Source organism: Dermacentor andersoni, chromosome 11 (genome assembly GCF_023375885.2).
Source record: "Dermacentor andersoni chromosome 11, qqDerAnde1_hic_scaffold, whole genome shotgun sequence".
Lineage (NCBI taxonomy): Eukaryota > Metazoa > Arthropoda > Arachnida > Ixodida > Ixodidae > Dermacentor > Dermacentor andersoni.
This window is the reverse complement of record NC_092824.1, coordinates 68,104,878-68,123,842: the sequence shown is the minus strand read 5'-3', so window position 1 is coordinate 68,123,842 and position 18,965 is coordinate 68,104,878. Positions and strand designations below refer to the sequence as shown.

The window sequence follows — 18,965 nt, the reverse complement described above, 5'->3', positions numbered from 1 at the left end:
ATAGGTTTGATGCAGATTCCAAATAATGGATGCGTACTGTACATTTGAACGAACAAGTGTAGTGTATGCTAATAACCTAGTAGCAGAGTTCGCCAACTATAAGTTACGTTTAATGAAGCCGAGTGTTTTGGATGCCTTACTGGTTTTGGTACGAATATGGTCGTTCCAAGATAAATCAGAGGATAAATGAACTCTCAGATATTTAAATGTGGATACTTTCTCAACAGGGATTCCCTGAATCGTGTAGTAGCTCGATTCCGGATTATGTGCTCTCGTTAACGTCATGGCCTTAGTTTTAGAAATGTAAATTTCAATTTCCCACTCGCAACACCAAAATGCGAGTTTGTCGAGGTCTACCTGTGATTAGTTCTCGTCTTAGGCGCTACTAATTCGTCTGTAGATGATACAACCGTCTGCAAATAACCTGATAGCAAAAGATAAAGTGTTGCCTATGTCGTTATTATAGATCAGAAACAATATAGGACCCAGGACCGAATCCTGTGGTACACCGAATTTTACATTCGAAAGTGAAGATGAGTACCCGTTCACGTAGACTGATTGACTTCGGTGTGTTAAAAAATTAGCTGTCCAACTTATAATCCTACTGTTTATGTTACGATTCGTTAGCTTCATTAATAAGCGGATGTGCGGAACTTTGTCAAATGCTTTTGCAACATCAATAAATATAGCATCTATTTTTAGTCCATCACGAACGGCTTCGTGGAGGTCAGTTACCAATTGGAATAGTTGAGTTTCACAGGAACGACCACGAAGGAAATCATCCTGATTGCTATACAAGAAATTATGATCTGTTAGAAATTTCATGACGGTGGATGATATGACGTGCTCTAGTAATTTACAACATATGCTTGTTAGTGAAACGGGCCTGTAGTTTGAGACTAAGGCGGAATCACCAGAATTAAAAATGGGAATCGCGCGCGCACACCTCCAGGCTTCAGGCACGCATGCTGTATCAATTGTCTGTTGAAAAATAGCAACCACGATACGCGACATAGCTGGTTTGGTAAGGCCGTATGCGCATCCTCTGTGCATTATGCTATTCCTTCTATAGGTGAAACACAAGTGCAGTATCTTTCCGATGTTGTGTTTCTTTTTTTTTTTGAGCGGACTGCCTCCCGCGCAACAGGCCTGTCATTAGATACAATTATGTACGTACACGAAACAGCTGTCGAATTGTGCCGAATTTCTACTCATGACCCGTGCTTTTTTTTCCAAAGCCCAGAGTTGGAATTCACATATAGTGGGCCCTGCATCCAGCCATTTATTTACTTGGACGTCCGACGACAGCTTGTGACTGTTGCGGCTATCATAACAAAGTTGTAGTTTTTACAGGGGACACAACTTTTATGATAGTAGAATGTTTATGAATTTTTTTTACATCACCGTTCATTTTACCTCGGGTGTTGGCCTGTGCGGTGTTCATGCAGGCTTCTGTAAAATTTATAAGGAATTTTAAGGAAGAAAACGCTTTAGTTATTACCCCAAATCTTTCGAGTGGCTGCCTAGGCTCTGTAGTGAGACTTGGACCACTGATAGAGCATAGTCGTATATGAATGTCAGCCAAATTTTGAGTGATGAAATTAGAACGCGCTGTCTGAAATAATCCGAACCCACCGCATAAGCTTTGCGGGAAGGGAGAGATGGGGCTATATTTAACACCTAAGTAAAAAAAAAAAAAAACTTTCAACAAAACTACCACTCGGCTTAGACCAATGCACGTTTTACGTCTTCCGATGAATCACATTTCATCTGTGTCCGTCGTCGGCTTGCAGTATTTGATGCATTTTCTTTACCTCGTTTGGGACTTGGCTTACTTTATTATACTGCTAGGTCGCGTAATCAAGCGTAGTTTTATACTTGCTGAGTTTTCTTGCAGCCCCTTTGTAGACATACTGTTCTCTATACTTGTAGAGTTTCTTATTTCTTAGAACAATGGTAGTTCTTAATTTCATAATTCATGAATTTGCCTCTATCTGTGTTTTTTTTTCTGTCTTAATGTGTTAGTACAAAACTCACCTCTAAACTTGATAAATTACATTTCTTAGGCGTTGTTATTTGGTGCACTCATTAACTCCTCGGAAAATTGTAGTTGATGCAGCCAAATAAAAAAATAAATACCGCAGGCATACTGCAGCTAGATTCACAAAATAACGAGCGCAAGCTGCATAATGTCCGTTACAGTCCAAGCATGTCGCATCAACAACACTATTTCAACGAGCTGCTCGAACACATTTGTTTCTTTTACCTGTGAACAAGGCTCCCGTGTGGGAGCCAAAACGTCTTCTTTTCTTTTAAAATTTCACTTTGGTCGGCGTAGTGTCCCGGGTTTTGTCTACTCGTTCTCCGCGTTCCATCCCGACACCACGTCAGCTTCCGTCAAACACCGAACTTCTTAGACATATTATTACGATATTATCCGCGAGATGCCCAAGAGACGAGCCGCCGCGAGAACGACGAAGTGGGTCTGTGCCCTTGGCGCGAGCGAGTGTCGGCCTGGCTCTCTGGCTCCACTGTAAATAGCCTGTAAATAGCTTCTTTCGTCTGTGTCTTTCCCCACGCAACATTCTGGTGGAGGTTAGCGATCCCCATCCTCGCCACGGAACTTCGAAGTGGACGGTACGTCGAGCTTGTCACCATGCCTCCCGGTGACGAAACCGCCTCTGCAACGGCTTCAGCTTGTCCGACTGTTCCAGCCGTCACGGCTGCGAAACATCGCGACCCTGTTGTGTTCTCTGGCTTGGAGGGACAGGATGTTGACGAATGGATTAAGCTTTATGAACATGCCAGTGCTAATAACAGGTGGGACCCAACCATTATGCTCGCCAATGTTATCATTTATTTCGGCGGCACCCCACGCGTGTGGCACCAAACGCATGACGACGAGATAACCAGTTGGGACAGTTTCAAAAAAAAAGCTACGGGAACTGTTCGGCGACCCCATTGGGCGCAAGGCTGCCGCGAGAAAGGCTCTTGCGTCTCGTGTTCAGACACCTACAGAGCCATACGTTTCACATGTACTCGACGTCTTGGCTCTATGCCGCAAAGCTGACGATGCTACGTCTGAATCCGATAAAGTGGCGCATGTGCTAAAAGGCATCGCCGACGACGCTTTCAATTTACTCGCTTTCGGCAACGTTTCGACTGTTGGCGCCATCATCACAGAATGTCGTCGCCTTGAACAAGCGAAGAGTCGCCGTATTTCACACCACATCACGCGGCTACCCAACACTGCTGCTACGTCGACATGTGAGGGTCGACCGCGTCAGACCACCACCTGTGACGACGTAACTCGTATTGTTCGCCGCGAACTCGAGGCCGCCTGTTCACCAGCTTTCTCAGCGACGCCTCCCTATCCACCAGCAACCACGATATCCATGATTCAGGCCGTCGTCAGGCAGGAATTTGCGAACATGGGTCTGAACTTCGTGTGTTCCACGTCTCAAACCAGTGTGCCCCAGGTCTCTAGCGGCCCTCTTCGTCCCCGGCAGTCTTTTTCTGCCACATCTCGCTGAACACCGTCTGAATGGCGTACCCCTGATGACAGGCCGATCTGCTTCCACTGCTGTTGCATCGGCCACGTCGCTCGTCACTGCCGCAACCGATGGCCACCACCTCCTCGGACATACGCCACCGCTTATATATTGATTACACTGCGCCGATTGCTGCGGAAGAAGGCTTTCACGCGTGAAAAGCAATAAAAGGGCGCAGGAGAGCGCACAACATTAAGCATGGAGAGCAAACGTTCATGATTGTGTCATGCTTCCGTGTGCTGTTACATTGTGGAATGTCCATCTTGTAGCACCGTCAAACAACTGAAGAAAAGCTCCGTCAATACATAAAAAACAGGTATTATCTATCTTAATTTTGAAAAATTAATTCTCACACCTTTTGTTCCCACGTGTATGCGACATACGCGAAAAAATGTTCACTCATTCCGTAATCGCTTCACGGTGTTTCTTGGATGAGCATATTTTCATTAGCGATCAGCTTCATTTCCTGCTTTGTTCGGTGACAATTAAAACTGTACAGGCTGTTCGTCTTTTCTGCTTGACATCACTGGTTTCTCTGCCAAGTGTACCTTTATTCGTTGGCTGTCGCAATATATCTCATTTGTCCTGTGCTAGCACTAATAAAGTATAGGGCTGCTTCCTTTTTTTTTTTCTGTTTGTTTTTGTGCCATGATGCCTGTGACACTGAATGCTGTAACAGGGTCTCTGAGCATTTCTACGTGAATAATTTTCGCGTATAAGTGGTCCACATTTAAAGATTACGTATGGTTTTACGTACATGCCAAGGTCGCATTGCTGACATTTAAACGCAATCATTTTTAGGCACGGACAAGATTTTCTTTAGTATTAGCACTTTCGAAGGGATTTGACTGCTTGCATGCTGGTAAGCGCAGAAAGCTTTCTATTACGTAGAAAACATAGCTGCAGTATTCAGTGCAGTTCCAGTTAAAAAAGAAGAAAGATTCCTTCTCTTTGTCTGTACTTAAACTTTCTCGAATGAGTTCTACTAATAACTACACTTGCCGCGCTATTTTCAACGCTAGACGAAACGCAACACGGTTGACAAATTGCGATGACTTTTTTCTACTTTTCAGAAAACAGGAGGCAGACGTACAAGACCGGCAACAGTTGGCTTACCCTCACACTCGGTAAGCCTTATTGATCGTCGCATGATTTGCCCATTCAACGCTGATACTAAAACTGTAGAGATTTCCTAGAGGTATATTACATAAAGATTGTAATATTACATAGATTTTAGATAGAGATTTCACATCAAGTCACCGAGTGTAAAACGATCCAGAAGCAATGAACGCAAATGAGACACCATTCTTGTTCTTCCGCGCATGCCATTTATCCTCTCATACAAATGTGAGTGAAGCTTTGGATAAGATTTAAACTTTTTTATTATTATTACAGTTCTTCTTCATACAAGTCACATATAGTGAGCTTGGAGAAGAAAGAATATAGCATACGGTGTAAAAAAAAGGAGCGTGCTATCAATCCTTAAAGAACATTTCAAGCTTTAGAGAAAAAAAAAAAACATTCAGTCAAGCTACTTAACATCCTAAGGAATGCATACTTTCAACATTGTAGGCAAAACGTTTTACATGAAACACGTGCTTCTTTGTCACTTGCACCACTCAAGCATCTTTTTCTCAGACTTCACAGCACAAAAACTGGCCAACCGTAGGAAATCCCTCCAATGCACGACAAGTGGTAAGCAACACGCTAACAAAAACAAAAACCTTTCTTACGCTACCATTACTACCATTACCACTACAGCAATGCGTCGTCACGACTGACCCGAACACAAAGCTCACAATGTCTTACGACCCTTGATTTCAACCATGCGAGGTTACAGCCCGAAGGACCACTTCAATATCTAAGGTCCACGTGAGATCACGGCGTTCTGCATTAAAACAAAAAAAGAAAAGGATAAAGGACAGGATAACAGATGCAGATTTTCATGGGCCGTGTGACGTAGAGTCTCACTGCGCAGCAGTTAATGGGTAGAAAACGGGTTTTGCCCTTGTCTGGTGGGCGTGCATTCGACACTGGCGGGTACTAGCGAAATAACAACTGTTACCTGAAACAGCGTTCCACATATAACTACCTACTATTTGGAAGATTCATCCATGCACCTGTGACTGGAATAACATGTAAAAATACAAGGAACGAAGTCCCACTTACCTAAATACAATTTCACTATACTTAGGCACTTTTCAGCTCAAAACCAGAAACATATGAAGCGTACGATAGAAGCGCTACGAACGGGACAGTGCGACCGTGGTAAACGAGCCAAGGGCGTTGACTGCAAGAGGAACGCGAGGCTGGTAAATCACTGCCACTTGGATGCATGGACGGAAAGGTGCTTGCAAGGAAAACGGATATGTGGACGTTAGATAGATGCTGCCTCGTCATATAGGGAAGATGGCAGTTAAAAATCCGTAAAGAAAAATTTGCGCGACCCAGTTTCTTTTTTTTTTTTGCGATTCCCTGAGGGATATCCTGTGCCACCTCCTCCGCGAGTCCTTCATCCAGCCCTTGCTCGTCGAAATAGCGATGTTTCCGTGGTGATTCTTAATGCTTCTCGGATCAGTCTTCAGTGTGACTACGTACACCACTGGTCCCCGCTGTAGTTTGCGAGTTTGGGACACTGATGATTAACTGTCGCGCTTGCTTCTTTGAAACGCGACTTCCATCAGGAATGGACCCGACTGCATTTTTCTCAATTCGTGCCGCGATAATTGCTGAAATTCTTCTCGGCTGCCTTGTGTACGTAACGGGACGTTACGTCTTAAACGACACTGGAGACGACCTAATTTACTGGTGGTGGAATAAGAAAAGCCGCGTGACCGAATGCTTCGATAAGGGGAACGTGTCTTTGTGAGCCACGACAGCAACAACAAGAAGTGGCATGCACCTTGACAAAGACAATTCTCTGTGCTGAAACATTCGTTTTAGTGACGTTCCTTGCTCGACCACAGCTGACCCACATCAGATCCCAAACTTTCTGGGAACCTTTGGTCCTGACTGAACATTCGTCATACGAGATGAGCGATGACGTAAAACGAACAAGCCTAAGAGTGGCTTTCAATATTAATATATATGTAGACTAAAGCACTGTTCGAAAGCAGGGTAAAGGAACGAGAGTTCGTGATTTTTATTCGCGCATTTCTTAGTCAAGCTAAGATGCTAGATACCACGGATCATGCTAGTAAATGAAATCTCCACACGAGTGAAAGCTAATTGGAGCACATATGAAGCCCAGTTGCGAGGCATGCATGGCTGTTCAGCGATAACCGTTAAATATATGCAGGGTGTTCAAGCTCACTTTAGGCAGAGTTTAAAATTATGTGAATGCTACGTAGCTGGACAGAACCAAAGGGAATGTTGTTTGCATTCGCTTGAAAATACCCAAATTATTTTTTTTCATTCCACCTAATTAGATCGTTTGTGCTAACTAATTACTCAAATTCTCAAATAACATATCTACGTTAAAAGTGTAAGTGAAAAAATTGTAGAGCGACATGAAAAACTCCCGGTACAGCTTTCTGTTGCTTAGTGCGTGCTACATAAAAGTGTTTTTCCGTGCGGGAAAGTAGCTTGCAAATGCACGCAAGATTGTCGAACGACTAGCCCCTCGAGGCACTTTAAGCGTATTCGCGGGCTGCTTTCACGCTCGGAAAAAGCACTTTTATGTAGCACATATTGAGCGACAGAAAGCTGTATCTGGGGCTTCTCATGTTGCTCTACAATTTTCTCATTGACAATTTTAATCTAATTATATTTGAGAAGTTCAATAAATAATTAGGACTGATTATGTGTAGGCGGAATGAAAAAAAATCATTTGAGTATCTGCAAGCCTCGGGAAATAACATTACCTGGTTCTGTCCAGCTACGTGGCATTTGAATATTTTAAAGTCGTGCTGCATACTGGTTGGGAGACCCTGTATAAACAGTGTATTCTACAATGCTAACCCACTCGAGCTCGAACTTGTAGTCTGACGATAAGATTAGGACAAGCCAAATTGCGCGCATCGAGTGATAGAGACGCACTTTAGAGGCCGGAACACGGTGGCGTTGACTACTGAGCGATGAAAGGTAGCTGATATTCTATTTCATGTTATCAGAAAGAATAGGTGCAGCCTAGGAGGTGTTATGCGCAAGGAAGATGATCAGTGTTTGATTACATATAGCAAATAGGTGTCAAGGTAGAACAATGCAGTCAATGCCTGCAGAACTTTAGGTGGTGACATGCAACGGAAATTGCAGGCAAAAGATGAAGTCCGCTTACCTAAAACCGACGTAATTTCAAATGGCACGCGAAGGGCCGTTGACCTGCAACGGCCAGAAAATAGGTTGGTAATGATCAGGGGATTCATGTTTATCAAAGATGACTGTAATTTGTATAGTTCTGCCGGCATAAATGAAAGGGGAAAATAACACAACCAACTAGTATCGTCTACAGTCTCCGGGGTAGCGGCAAACTTAATCTTACCACGGGGGGCAGTCCTCGGAGTTCATTCTGCAGCTACACCCGTCACGGCAGTAAATAAAGACAATGAGGAAAGCTCGTCATTGATAATCCGGCGTGTCTTTTGTACGGACTTCTGTTTTTGTCCAGAGCTCTCTGCACTAAGCATACTCAAGCACAGTAGGACACCAAACTCGCTGAGAGGAAATAAATTTTGTTGTAGGTATTCGATAGTTATCTCCTATGAATGACATCATTGATATCAATTATAGAAGGCAACTATATTAGTAATGTCAAATAACCGACATAGTCTGTGCAGTCAAATACCAGTTAATCTCGCTTTTATTCCCGGCTGTTTTTAGCACTGACCAAAACGAACATTTGCAACCCTTCGTTACGCGTAGTTATAAAAGCGGGTTGTCGGGTCACACTCTAACTATTGCAGGTGATTCAGCTAGGGCTAACACTTAAGTGTCTACGATTAAATGTCCACGAATACTTTTGCGGCCCCGCATGAAGTTCAGACGTTTGTCGTTAGAAACAGCGTTTTCGAAATTATACGCAGTGATGAGTAAGTAGAAAGCGGTGCGCCAGTATAAAATGTTGAGAGGTTGCACGCCGTTGCTATTCCGCACAGTACATTACAGAAGTGCAGTGCAAGCCCATTCTCAACGATTTGTTGAGTACGCTCGCCATCTTCGTTCGCCTGTGACGGCATACTTATTATACTTATGTAGACAATACTTACTATACTCGCTGCCACAAGTACGCTGCTTCTTTTCGAGGAAGAAGAGGAGGATGCTAGCTACGAGCGTGGCATCTAGCCTAGCAAAAGATGGCCGGAAATCGCACCACCCGAGCGTCTCCTTTAAAGCACAACGGAAAGCATTTAACAGGGTTACAACATAGCGTTATCCGTGTTTTTTTTTACAACGCTGCTTGTGAAGGTAAAGGAGGCGCTACAGGCAAAATCCTAGCAAGCACTTCTCCAAGTTCCCCTCGTATCTGACGGAAATATCAAATAACACATCAGACGGCTGGCGACGATGTTTAGCGTTAGTTGTTCAACATTACAGCTCACTGAATGCATCGGCTCCCTCAGAAAAATTCAGGAGGAGGAGGAACACTTCCCTCCCGAATATACGGTGGAAAGATGACGCATGTCTCCCGTGGTAGCGCACGCAGCCAACCACGTTTCGGCCTATCAAGGATGGCTTCGCTCCCTTGCAGAAATTCAGGACATTCTAACAAGCAACGCTTGGTATTGCGAGCGCGAAGCAGTTCTGTCCGACGACAATGTCGTTCAGCGTCGACAATGTCGCTCGGCGTCGACGTGCTGTCGCAGACAGCGGGCTACCCGCTATACAGAAACGACAAGCAAAGCAAGATTTCGTAATGCACTCAAACGACTAGATACCGTAGTGGATCGTTACCGGACACCGTGTGCAAGAAAAAAAGGGACGGAAGGGATAAGGAAATAGGGATAAGGGATAGGGGGAAAAATACACGACATCAACTGTGGTTAGAACGCTAGTTGGTGCATCGCTCCAGTCAGGAAATCTCCCCTTTTTCCCTCCTCCTCACCCGCAACTGTCCCACACGTGGTATGCGGGACAACTATACTGGAACCGTTAGAGAGCCAGTGAGAGGGTAGGGGTGGTTGTGAAAACAGCGCATCTACCGTAAAACAAGTTACGTCGTAAAGAAGGAAGAGCTGTTTGCAATGTAGCCCATAAACTGCTGCGCAGTGGGTGTTAGCAGTGGTCCAAGGAAACTAAAGTGTCACGGCGCATAAATTATGAACATGGTAGTTCTGCGCTTTGGTGAGAACTTGGAAGATTTCACGTGTACCATGCGTTGTCTGGACTTAGGCATACATCACAGAGGAGTGACGATGCGCATGCCCCTTGAGTCATCCTTAAAAATTACTGGTTATTACTGATACTCTCGACATAAATTCAAGTTAGCCTCAAAAACAGTGGCGCTTCAAGATAGCTTGCCATTGGACCAGATGGTACATGGTCACTTGTAACAAAAACAGCGCACACTAACCGGACAAAAATGAAGCGTAGCGTGGGATGCTTTCGTTCAACGTGAATATTGAGCGGCGTTCCCAGTACGGTCGTCTTATTGGCAAATATGACGCAACGTACACATGAGCGCATCACTGAACCGCTCATGCTAAGGCTTCCTGTGCTTCATCAAATTTGCGTCACAGATTGCGAGCCTTTTTATGTTCACTTTCTGCATGCCAAGATCCTACAGATTTACACGATGCATGTGCAAAACAGTATACTGACACGCGCAAGGTGAACCACAAGATACAGCCACTTTCAGAACTTCGTCTCCACTCCACCCAGCAACAACGAACAACACTGGCAGCTGGCGCTTATTCAAGCATGCTGGTAAGCACTACAAATACAACCACGACTTCTTTGCAATGTGCATAGCTGTGCGCGGTAACTTCATACACAACCTTCAGGCACGTCTACCTGCAACGGCATAGTGGAGGCCGTGTTAGCAGCAAACTCAGAAGCTCTTTTAGGTGTGATTGAAAACACTGTAAAACCGCTGCTGACACTATGTCTGTCCGGCAGGACATAAAAGTTAACTGACAAACGAGGCACATAAAATTGCAAGTACCGCAACAAAACTAATTGGCAGTATTAAAAGTCGCGGGAGGCGAAAATCATGGTTTAGCCGCAAACACAAACAATTTGGGTGCTCATGTGTGCTGCAAAAGAGCGTTATGAGAAGAGCATACCAATCGCGTTGTACTGCGATCTTTTAAGCTGAGGGAAGTTTCCGCGGAACGCTGTTGAGTGTGCCTCAAGGCAGTGGGTGAAGGTATGCAATAATAATAACGGGACATAATGCGTAGATGTAAAAACATGCAGGGGTTGGTGATCCTGCAGTCGAGTTCTGCAATAAACAATGCAAACTTATTACAGCGTAACCTGCTCCTGATGCTCGAGCCGCCCCCCCCCCCCCCTCCTTTCCAAAGTAATATATATATATATATATATATATATATATATATATATATATATATATATATAACACACCTCATGAGATTCATCTTCGGTACATACAATGAAGTAGCGCGTGAGAAATAGATGGTAAAAATACTTGAGTACAGAAAAAGGAAGTCCCGACATTAGCGTATTTCTTCAACAAGTATGCCAATAACCAGCTTCTTCGCAGGACAGACTACATTCGACAGCGCGTACTAAAGTACAGCAATACATCAATCTACCATGTGTAAACTATAACTTTGAAACGTCCAGCCGCTCCTGTGAAGTCACATATATTACATTAGTTCTTGTGTTTGCTAATTCCCTTAATTTTTTCTTCTTTAAAACGTAAGTAATAATCAGCGTTCACTTCTATGACTGGTGCGTCCCTCATTTCTGCGCGCAGTGCCAAGCTTCAGAAAATTAGCGCACTCAAGCCTTAAGAACAAGCAAATCTTACTGTACAAGTATCCATTCGATAGAAGTGAAATATTGGTTTCAATGAGGGTTCGATGTATCACATGTTTTCAGTAAGATGTCCTAGTGATTCTGATAAAGCTTGCAATGTCAAAATCAAGAACAATGAAGGGTACCGAGGCACTGCATATTAATGGAGCAACGAGCAGGCGAGGTGAAGGCTAATGGCTTCATTTCTACCTATGGTGCGTTGGCTTCATAGGGTCGGATCTGAAGTTGTTACGATATGAAAAAGATGAATTAGTTTCCAGCGGAAGCACAGATAATGTAGTTCTTTTAGTTAACTTCCGTAACTTCACCTTAACTGACGGCATGGTCTGTATGCCTGTAATTGTATAAAAGGACCTTAAGAAACGTGTTCGAAATTAATGCATGTTCATGGCTGCAACAGGTTTCCCATTACTTTAGTGTGCCAGCATAAAATCATAATATACAGCTTCGTCCACATTGCTGCTACGGGCTTGCGTGCAGTCCTTGACGCAGTTAGCTTCAGAACTTACAGGAGCCCAGTAGAACCGATGTTGCAAATTTATGAAAGGAAGGTATTCGCTTAACATACTGCCCGATTGGTATGAGCAAAGGACAAACGCCTCAGAAGAAACTGTGAAGCTTTTTGTCACGCGGAACTTGGTTTTACTGTCTCATGGCTTACCTCGCAGGATAGCAGGTCATGAGTGTGCTTCTGAAGGCAGGAGCTTCAGATGGAAAAGCTTGAGCAGAAAGAACAAGCAGGGACAGCTGTGAGACGATCGCGGTTTTGCATTCACGCGCGCAAGAAATGCCATAAAAGTCCCGAATACAATCTCGACTACGATGAACTAATTCCCCCGTCTACATACGTTCACAGTTCACAGGGCGCAAAATCAAATAACATCTACTTAAACTTTCTTTTAGACCAGACCAATCACCAAGACAGAGTTGCGTTGAACAATAACGATAAAAAACATTCGCAGAGTACCGTTGTCTCTGCGTGCAACAACAGCTATTTTTCAAAAAGAAACGTGTAACACTAAATAAAGAGGAATAACTAAGTAGATTTATGAATTTACTCTTAGCGCTATTGCACTTTTTTACAGCGAAAGCTGTATATGGCTAACCTTCTGTAGCTTTTTCGGCGTGCGGCAACAGAAACATACTCAGCCATTTCTAACAAACACATGCGGATGCAGTGCGGCGGCGCAGATGTCAAAATGCGCAACAGAGTAGAACGCTCGCCGTGAACAATAGCGTAACGTCAAGGTTATCGCAGCGTACAAGCAGCAGAGGTGTCGGCGCTAAAAACGGCTGCGCTTTCGATGGGGCGGACCCGTATAATTTGCACACTAAGAACAAGATGCGTACGAGGAGCGCCGGAGGGAACAGCGACGAGTATGTAACCGGCGCCGGCGCGAAACGTCCGCTGACGAAGAACGTTCCCGCGATGCTGAACGAAAACGACAATTGCTACCACGAGCAAGAAATGACAACCATTCCACTTTGTGAAGATGGAATGGCAGTGAAAGCAGATTGCTTTTTCGTTTGAGAGCTTTGACTGTCGTCAGCTTTCGTTTCCATTCCATCTTCACAGAGTGGAATGGTCGTCATTTTTTTTTTATTTGAGGGTAATTTTCTTTGCGAACAATGAGGCGATAATAAAAGTTTCATGACGCAGTTATGACTATAGTAGAGTATATCGAACGTGTCTGCATCTTTAAGGTGATAACTAAGCTTGGAAACATTTGCAAAGCCAAGCAAAACGTAGTCAAACGTTAGCGTGCGGCCCAAACAGATTACTACAATATATAGATAACAAAATAGATACATAATATCAAACATTTAGTCACCATTTATGGCCAGTCCGGTGCAGCGGAACAAGAAAATGTTGTCTATTGTTGGAGTGATCCAACGGTGTATTATGACTGAAAGTGGGTGTTTGATATTGGAATGCATTATGTAACCGTGCAAACGACAACGGACGAAGAAGGAAACACGCAGGACAAGCGCGGATAGCACAGGGTCCATTGAACTAGAAAGTAGCATATCGGGGAGGGGCGGGCTAGTTGGTGGTCGATATTGGAATGCATTATGTAACCGCGCAAACGACAACGGACGAAGAAGGAAACACGCTTGTCTGTACTTGTGCTGTGTGTTTCCTCATTCGTCCGTTGTCGCTTGCGCGGTTACGTAATGCATTCCAATATCGACCCCCAAATAGCCCGCCTCTCCCTGTTAAAAGTGGGTGTTTGCATTTTGCAAGTGCCTGTCGGACAGAAGAGCACGAATCTGCTCCTGGAAATTTTGTTCTCTTTCAAGCGCGTGACCATAACTTTCTTCGAACTTCATAATCAAATAAAATTAGTCTTCTGTTGGGGCGGACTTCAGCGAACAGTTGTCTTAAGATAAACATAATAAGAACCAAGGAAATGTTCTAACTTGTGAACGTATTTTGTTTTCTCTGTCATTTTGTTCTTGCGCTTCAGATTATACATATTCGCCAGCTTTCTCAGGACTCTACTATTATAGGAAGATACAAACTTCTATGAGAGCTGTGTCCTAGAGAAGGCAGTATGATAATTTGCTCAGAAAAAAAAAAAACCCTACATGCGAGATTATAAAAGAGGCATAAAAATGCCACCCAGGTTTTAAGGTTACAGTGGAATGTTCGAAACGCTGTATTTCCCAGAGGAAGAGTGTGCTATAATTTTCAGCTCCAAAAATGTAAAACGAACACTTTGCGACCAAGCACCACTCTGCAACAGCTTCAATTAAGGTCCCCACAAAAGACTCAGGCGAAAGCAGCATCGTGTTGAAACTAAACTGTTCATTGCCAAATTTGTTAGGCGGCATCTTGTTCGCATCCGTGAGCTTCGATTGTTCTTAACTGGTTAACTCAAACCAAAACGAGGCTGCAGTCCACTGGCCATTACTTGGGTAGATAATAGCACATATGAATAAATTGCCACGAAACAATTCCATTGCAAGCATTAGAAAAGTTTGACATTGTTTGATTGCCATTTTCTTTGGGAGTTCAACTGCATTCTAAGAAAGAATCCGCTCCGTACCTAAGATTAGTTTCTCTCTGGGATAGTACTATAAACAACGTGAATGATTCTGCTCTAAGGTCACACTGGAATTTCTTGTGCATTCATTGTTAGGAACATCCACCACCATCCGCAAACATGTAACTGGCAGATGTCAAAAGGGGTTTAGATAGAACATTTAGACTGTGCCAGCGAATCGCAACACAAAACCAAAAATGGTGGGTCAAAGCAAAGCTCATCCTCTTTTTAGTCTGCTATGTAACAACAACGTCTTCGTCCGGAGCTGAGATGGCTCATAACAATATTGAATGACATGCTACATTTGCTTGCTAACTAAAATAATTTTCAATTCATTACAAACGTGTACTACATTGGACAGGTACACTGACGTCTTCAGTAACACATTAGACCATGGCAAATCAGTTCTGCCAAAATCCGCAAAATGGAGAAAGGCCTATGAAAGAAAAAATAATCATACACTCGACTGCCACACAAAGGTACAAAGGAAAACCCTTGCTTGTTTCTGAGGAGGAAAGCTTCGCAGTTGACGAAACTCTTGTCCTGTTCCAACACTGGAAACCGGACCCGACGCGACGCCGGCGTGGTCACTGTATTATCAGCGCTAATCAGCAAGCGGGAAGATCAAAGCGCGAGAGCGTATTAATCGACAGCTCCCTGGACAGGGACATTGAATTTAGCATATCAGTTCTGGGGAAGCCCGCAAAATGGAGGGAAGCTCGTGAAAGAAAAAAATTCCTCCACCCGGATGTGGCACAAAGCTAAAACAGAAAATCGTTTCGTTTGCTTAAATTAGGAACACGAGAAGATGAAAGACAGAGCGAAGAAATAAATAGACAGCTCAAGGAGTTTTCTGCTGGACAAAATCCAGTTAAGGCGTAGTATGGCTCAACCTTTATGGTAGCGTATAATGCGTCAGCAACCATCGAGGCATCTGCTACGATTTGAAGGCAGCTCTGAACGAGGCAAGTGTACAAACGACAGAAATATCTGTTGCCATTGCGCTGACCTTGTACGTTTCCTGTCGTTGCCTGAAAGCACCTCCCTCGACCCTTTGGACCTCACCGTTACCTCACAGCGCCACTAGAGAATGTTTGATTCCTGTTGCGCAATGTTGCCTTTTTTCACTGTCACCGAGTTCGGTGATGAACTCAACTAAAGAAATGTAATTTCTGGTATTTGACATATAAAGCAGCTCAGACAGCCTGTCACCTAGACAGTAATAACTGGTTTGACTGTTCTAGCAACATTCAAACCTCGTATATCATAATAACAAGTTTGACTTAGCTGGAAATAATATTTCCAGCTAATATTTCTTGCGTAGATGTCACGCAATATTTTCTGTATATTATCCCGTTTTCTTTTCTTTAATATTATCTGTCCATTGGACATGGATTCCAACAGGCAATCAGCTCTGTAACGGTAAACATCCAAGTTGTCCTAGAATTGTTTAGTTCTAAAGTGGAGCACTTCACGTAGGCCAGACATTATGCATTCCTCGTCGCAATTCGTAAGCCGATATTGCAATATGCTGGCCAAAACAGTGAAGTATGGTGGAAGGAATTCTTTGTCTATATTTGTGCGAAAAGCCAAGAAGGAATCGATGAGTGCTATATGAGCGATCCTTTTAGAAATTCTCTGCACGTTCTATGCTCATATTCGCATTGGATGAAAGTCGGAAAGTATACCGTGTGAATTCGGTGCTTTAGCCCCATATTAGTGCGGCATTTTCGGGCGAGTGCCCGCACTGTGGGGAGGTGTTTGCGGACACATACCACATGGTGTGGGCATGCCCCTCCAACCCTGCTTTTCCCCCAAACCCCTACCCTACCCGAGAGCACTGGGGGGGCCGCCCTGCTCGGCTGCTCAACCCTCCAGGACCAACGTGCCCTGGTGGCCCGAGCCGAAGCCGCTGCAGAAGCAACGGGGGTCCCGGACTAGGGACCCTCCTAGACTTTGTAAGGGCTGGGCCCTTAGGGCTCAGCTCACAGCTCTCCTGTAAATAGCAGAAATCAAGTTTATCGCCACCACCACCATAATAGTGGGCCGATGATCTCCATGGAAATCGCGCTACTTGCTCATTGTTGGCAATAAATCGTCATTTGATAATGGTATTGCATGTTCTTACTGAAAGCTAACGGCCTATCAGCCGAAAGATTTTGTGCATTCGAACCGACTGCGTACAAGTGGGCGCTCACATAATGGAACTCTTGTATGGTATACTTATGCTGTGAATGTGGAAAAGTAAAGGTTGTATGCCTTGGTGTAAAAAAGAATTACTTACATTATTCTCTTCGTTTTTGTCAGCCTGGTGCGGGATCCAGTGAGGGCACGAAACCAAGCGGGGTGAGTTTCAAGTAATGTGCTTTCACTTGCAAACACTCTCATAGTTATAGTTAGTGTAATGGTTATAGTGTAAACACGTTTAGAGTTGTTTAGCGTCATCGAATGTAAAAGTAAGCTAAATAAAACACATTGATTACAGCACTATACCGATAGCTAATTGCCGCCTGTGGGTCCGGCGCGGAAACTCTCGTTTTGAAATAAAGAATGTTGTTTAATAAGAGCGTATTATACAATCTCTTTAATGCGCAAGCATTCTTTGCCGCGCACCCAGCAACTTATATGCCCCTTTGTGTCTTACATCTGCAAAATAAATACATAATTCGACAAATTAGCACGCGTAATCGTTACAATAATGTTACAGTAGACCACTGACAGCGTTAGAGAAGAAAAGAGAAAACTGGATACGTCGCCGTTGCCGTATCACGGTCGTAAAAAAAAAGAAGAAAAAGTAAGAAAAATAAGAAAAAAAATAAAGCTGCGGTGCGGCAAAAATGAAAAAAAAAAATCTGGTTTTGACGGCGTTAAGGCTCAGTTGCTGCAGTATACCAGGAAAATAAAGGCATAATTGATCAAGTTAACACTGGTTATCTTTATGATAGTGTAACAGTACATTATTGGTAGGGATTAGTAAACATGCGTAAGGTAGCTAAATAAGTAAGCGAGAGGGAAATAGCTGCAGAGCCAAAGAATGATCACACATTAGTACCCAATTCTCAGAATTTCTCTAGCATTTTTATTTCTCCACTAGTGTGGAGAACCATCCGACAAAACCATCTAGGACAACCTGCTGTAATTCATTCTGAAGACTAAAACAACGCAGACAACCTACTCATTTTGCCGGAAGGGCCACAAAGGTTGCTTTTTATTTATTACACATTTTATAAAAATTATTTATTATTGTTAATTAGACATATTGCCTTTATGTTTAGTCAGATAGCACTTTGTTTAATTTTTTGTTCGTCCACTTGCTACATGAATATGTGCCGCCTAATTTTCAGGTTACAAGGAGCACTCACGAAGCGCCATCAGTAAGCCCGGTAAGTGGTCGACACGGTGTCTCCAAAGGTCCTGTTCCTTATTCTTTCTTCGCAGACATCGCTTTTCGACTTTCCTCCTTTTGAAGGCACGGGAGTATGTTTAAGGTCACCAGTAGCGCGCAATATTCACTTGGAATTACATAAACCGGGAAACAATTACGATTGAATCGAAACCAACAGTAGAAAAGAAAATACACCATGGCCACAGTTCCCCTTCATGGATTTCCTGTTATTCGGCCTGATTATTACCATGTGCATCAAATTTATTATCATCAATTTATTATTATCATCGCGTCAAATTTTTATATCAGCTGTACCATGGTCACTACAAAATAGCGCGTGAATGTTATTTACCTGAGCCCCCCATGCGTCTGCTCGTATATAAACCACAACAAAACAATTAAGCAACCATTTAGTAACCTTAACATCCATCAATATTCTCTTTTTCCCCATGCAATTTCACTATGGAATAAATTGCCCGAAGAAGTAGTTAACGCTAATACAACACAATCGTTCGTTCAGCTTTCAAATAACCTTTTCTTTGACCTCTAAATTGCCGCAATGAAAGCAGTTTCTCTTGCGTTACGCTTTTTCATTGTTATTTTGTTTACGTATTGCACTGTTGTATGTTCATGTTTATTTCTGTTACGTATAGTGTTACAATGATGTATGTACATGTTTCGTTGTGTTCTTAATTGCTAATTGGCAGTTGTAATTTACGTTGTTGTATGTACCCACTCCTGCTTGGGCCCGAATAGGGCCTGCAGTATTTGTAAATAAAAAATAAATAAATAAATAAATAAATAAAAAATGTGCAACATACACCTTGAGGCATTATTATTACTTCTACCTAGTGCAATGTGGATGCGTATGGCACCGGCACGTCAACTTTATTATATGCGCGTTCAAGCGTCCAAAGGAAAGTCTGTCGCATGCACGGGACACGTTTTTCCCCTAAACAAGGTCAGCTGCTTCCAGGCGACTTGCTTAAGTGCGGCCAAAGACCGGTACACCTACCAGATTTGTGCCAACGTCGAAATGCTCAT

At 43.4% G+C, this 18,965-nt stretch overlaps 1 protein-coding gene across 24 annotated transcripts in view; it reads left to right on the top strand.

Moving 5' to 3' along the window:
• LOC126517704 (uncharacterized) overlaps positions 1 to 18,965 on the top strand; it is a 317,963-nt gene that overhangs the window by 28,023 nt on the left and 270,975 nt on the right. For 22 of the 24 annotated variants that reach the window (XM_072285412.1, XM_072285407.1, XM_072285409.1 and 19 more), the window contains 5 exons: positions 4,625 to 4,678; positions 5,190 to 5,246; positions 10,368 to 10,412; positions 16,844 to 16,882; positions 17,881 to 17,919. In XM_072285412.1, the coding sequence (XP_072141513.1) occupies positions 4,625 to 4,678; positions 5,190 to 5,246; positions 10,368 to 10,412; positions 16,844 to 16,882; positions 17,881 to 17,919 (234 nt within the window). The remainder of the gene's footprint in view (positions 1 to 4,624; positions 4,679 to 5,189; positions 5,247 to 10,367; positions 10,413 to 16,843; positions 16,883 to 17,880; positions 17,920 to 18,965) is intronic. The other 2 variants (XM_072285420.1, XM_072285416.1) reach the window with 1 other exon arrangement.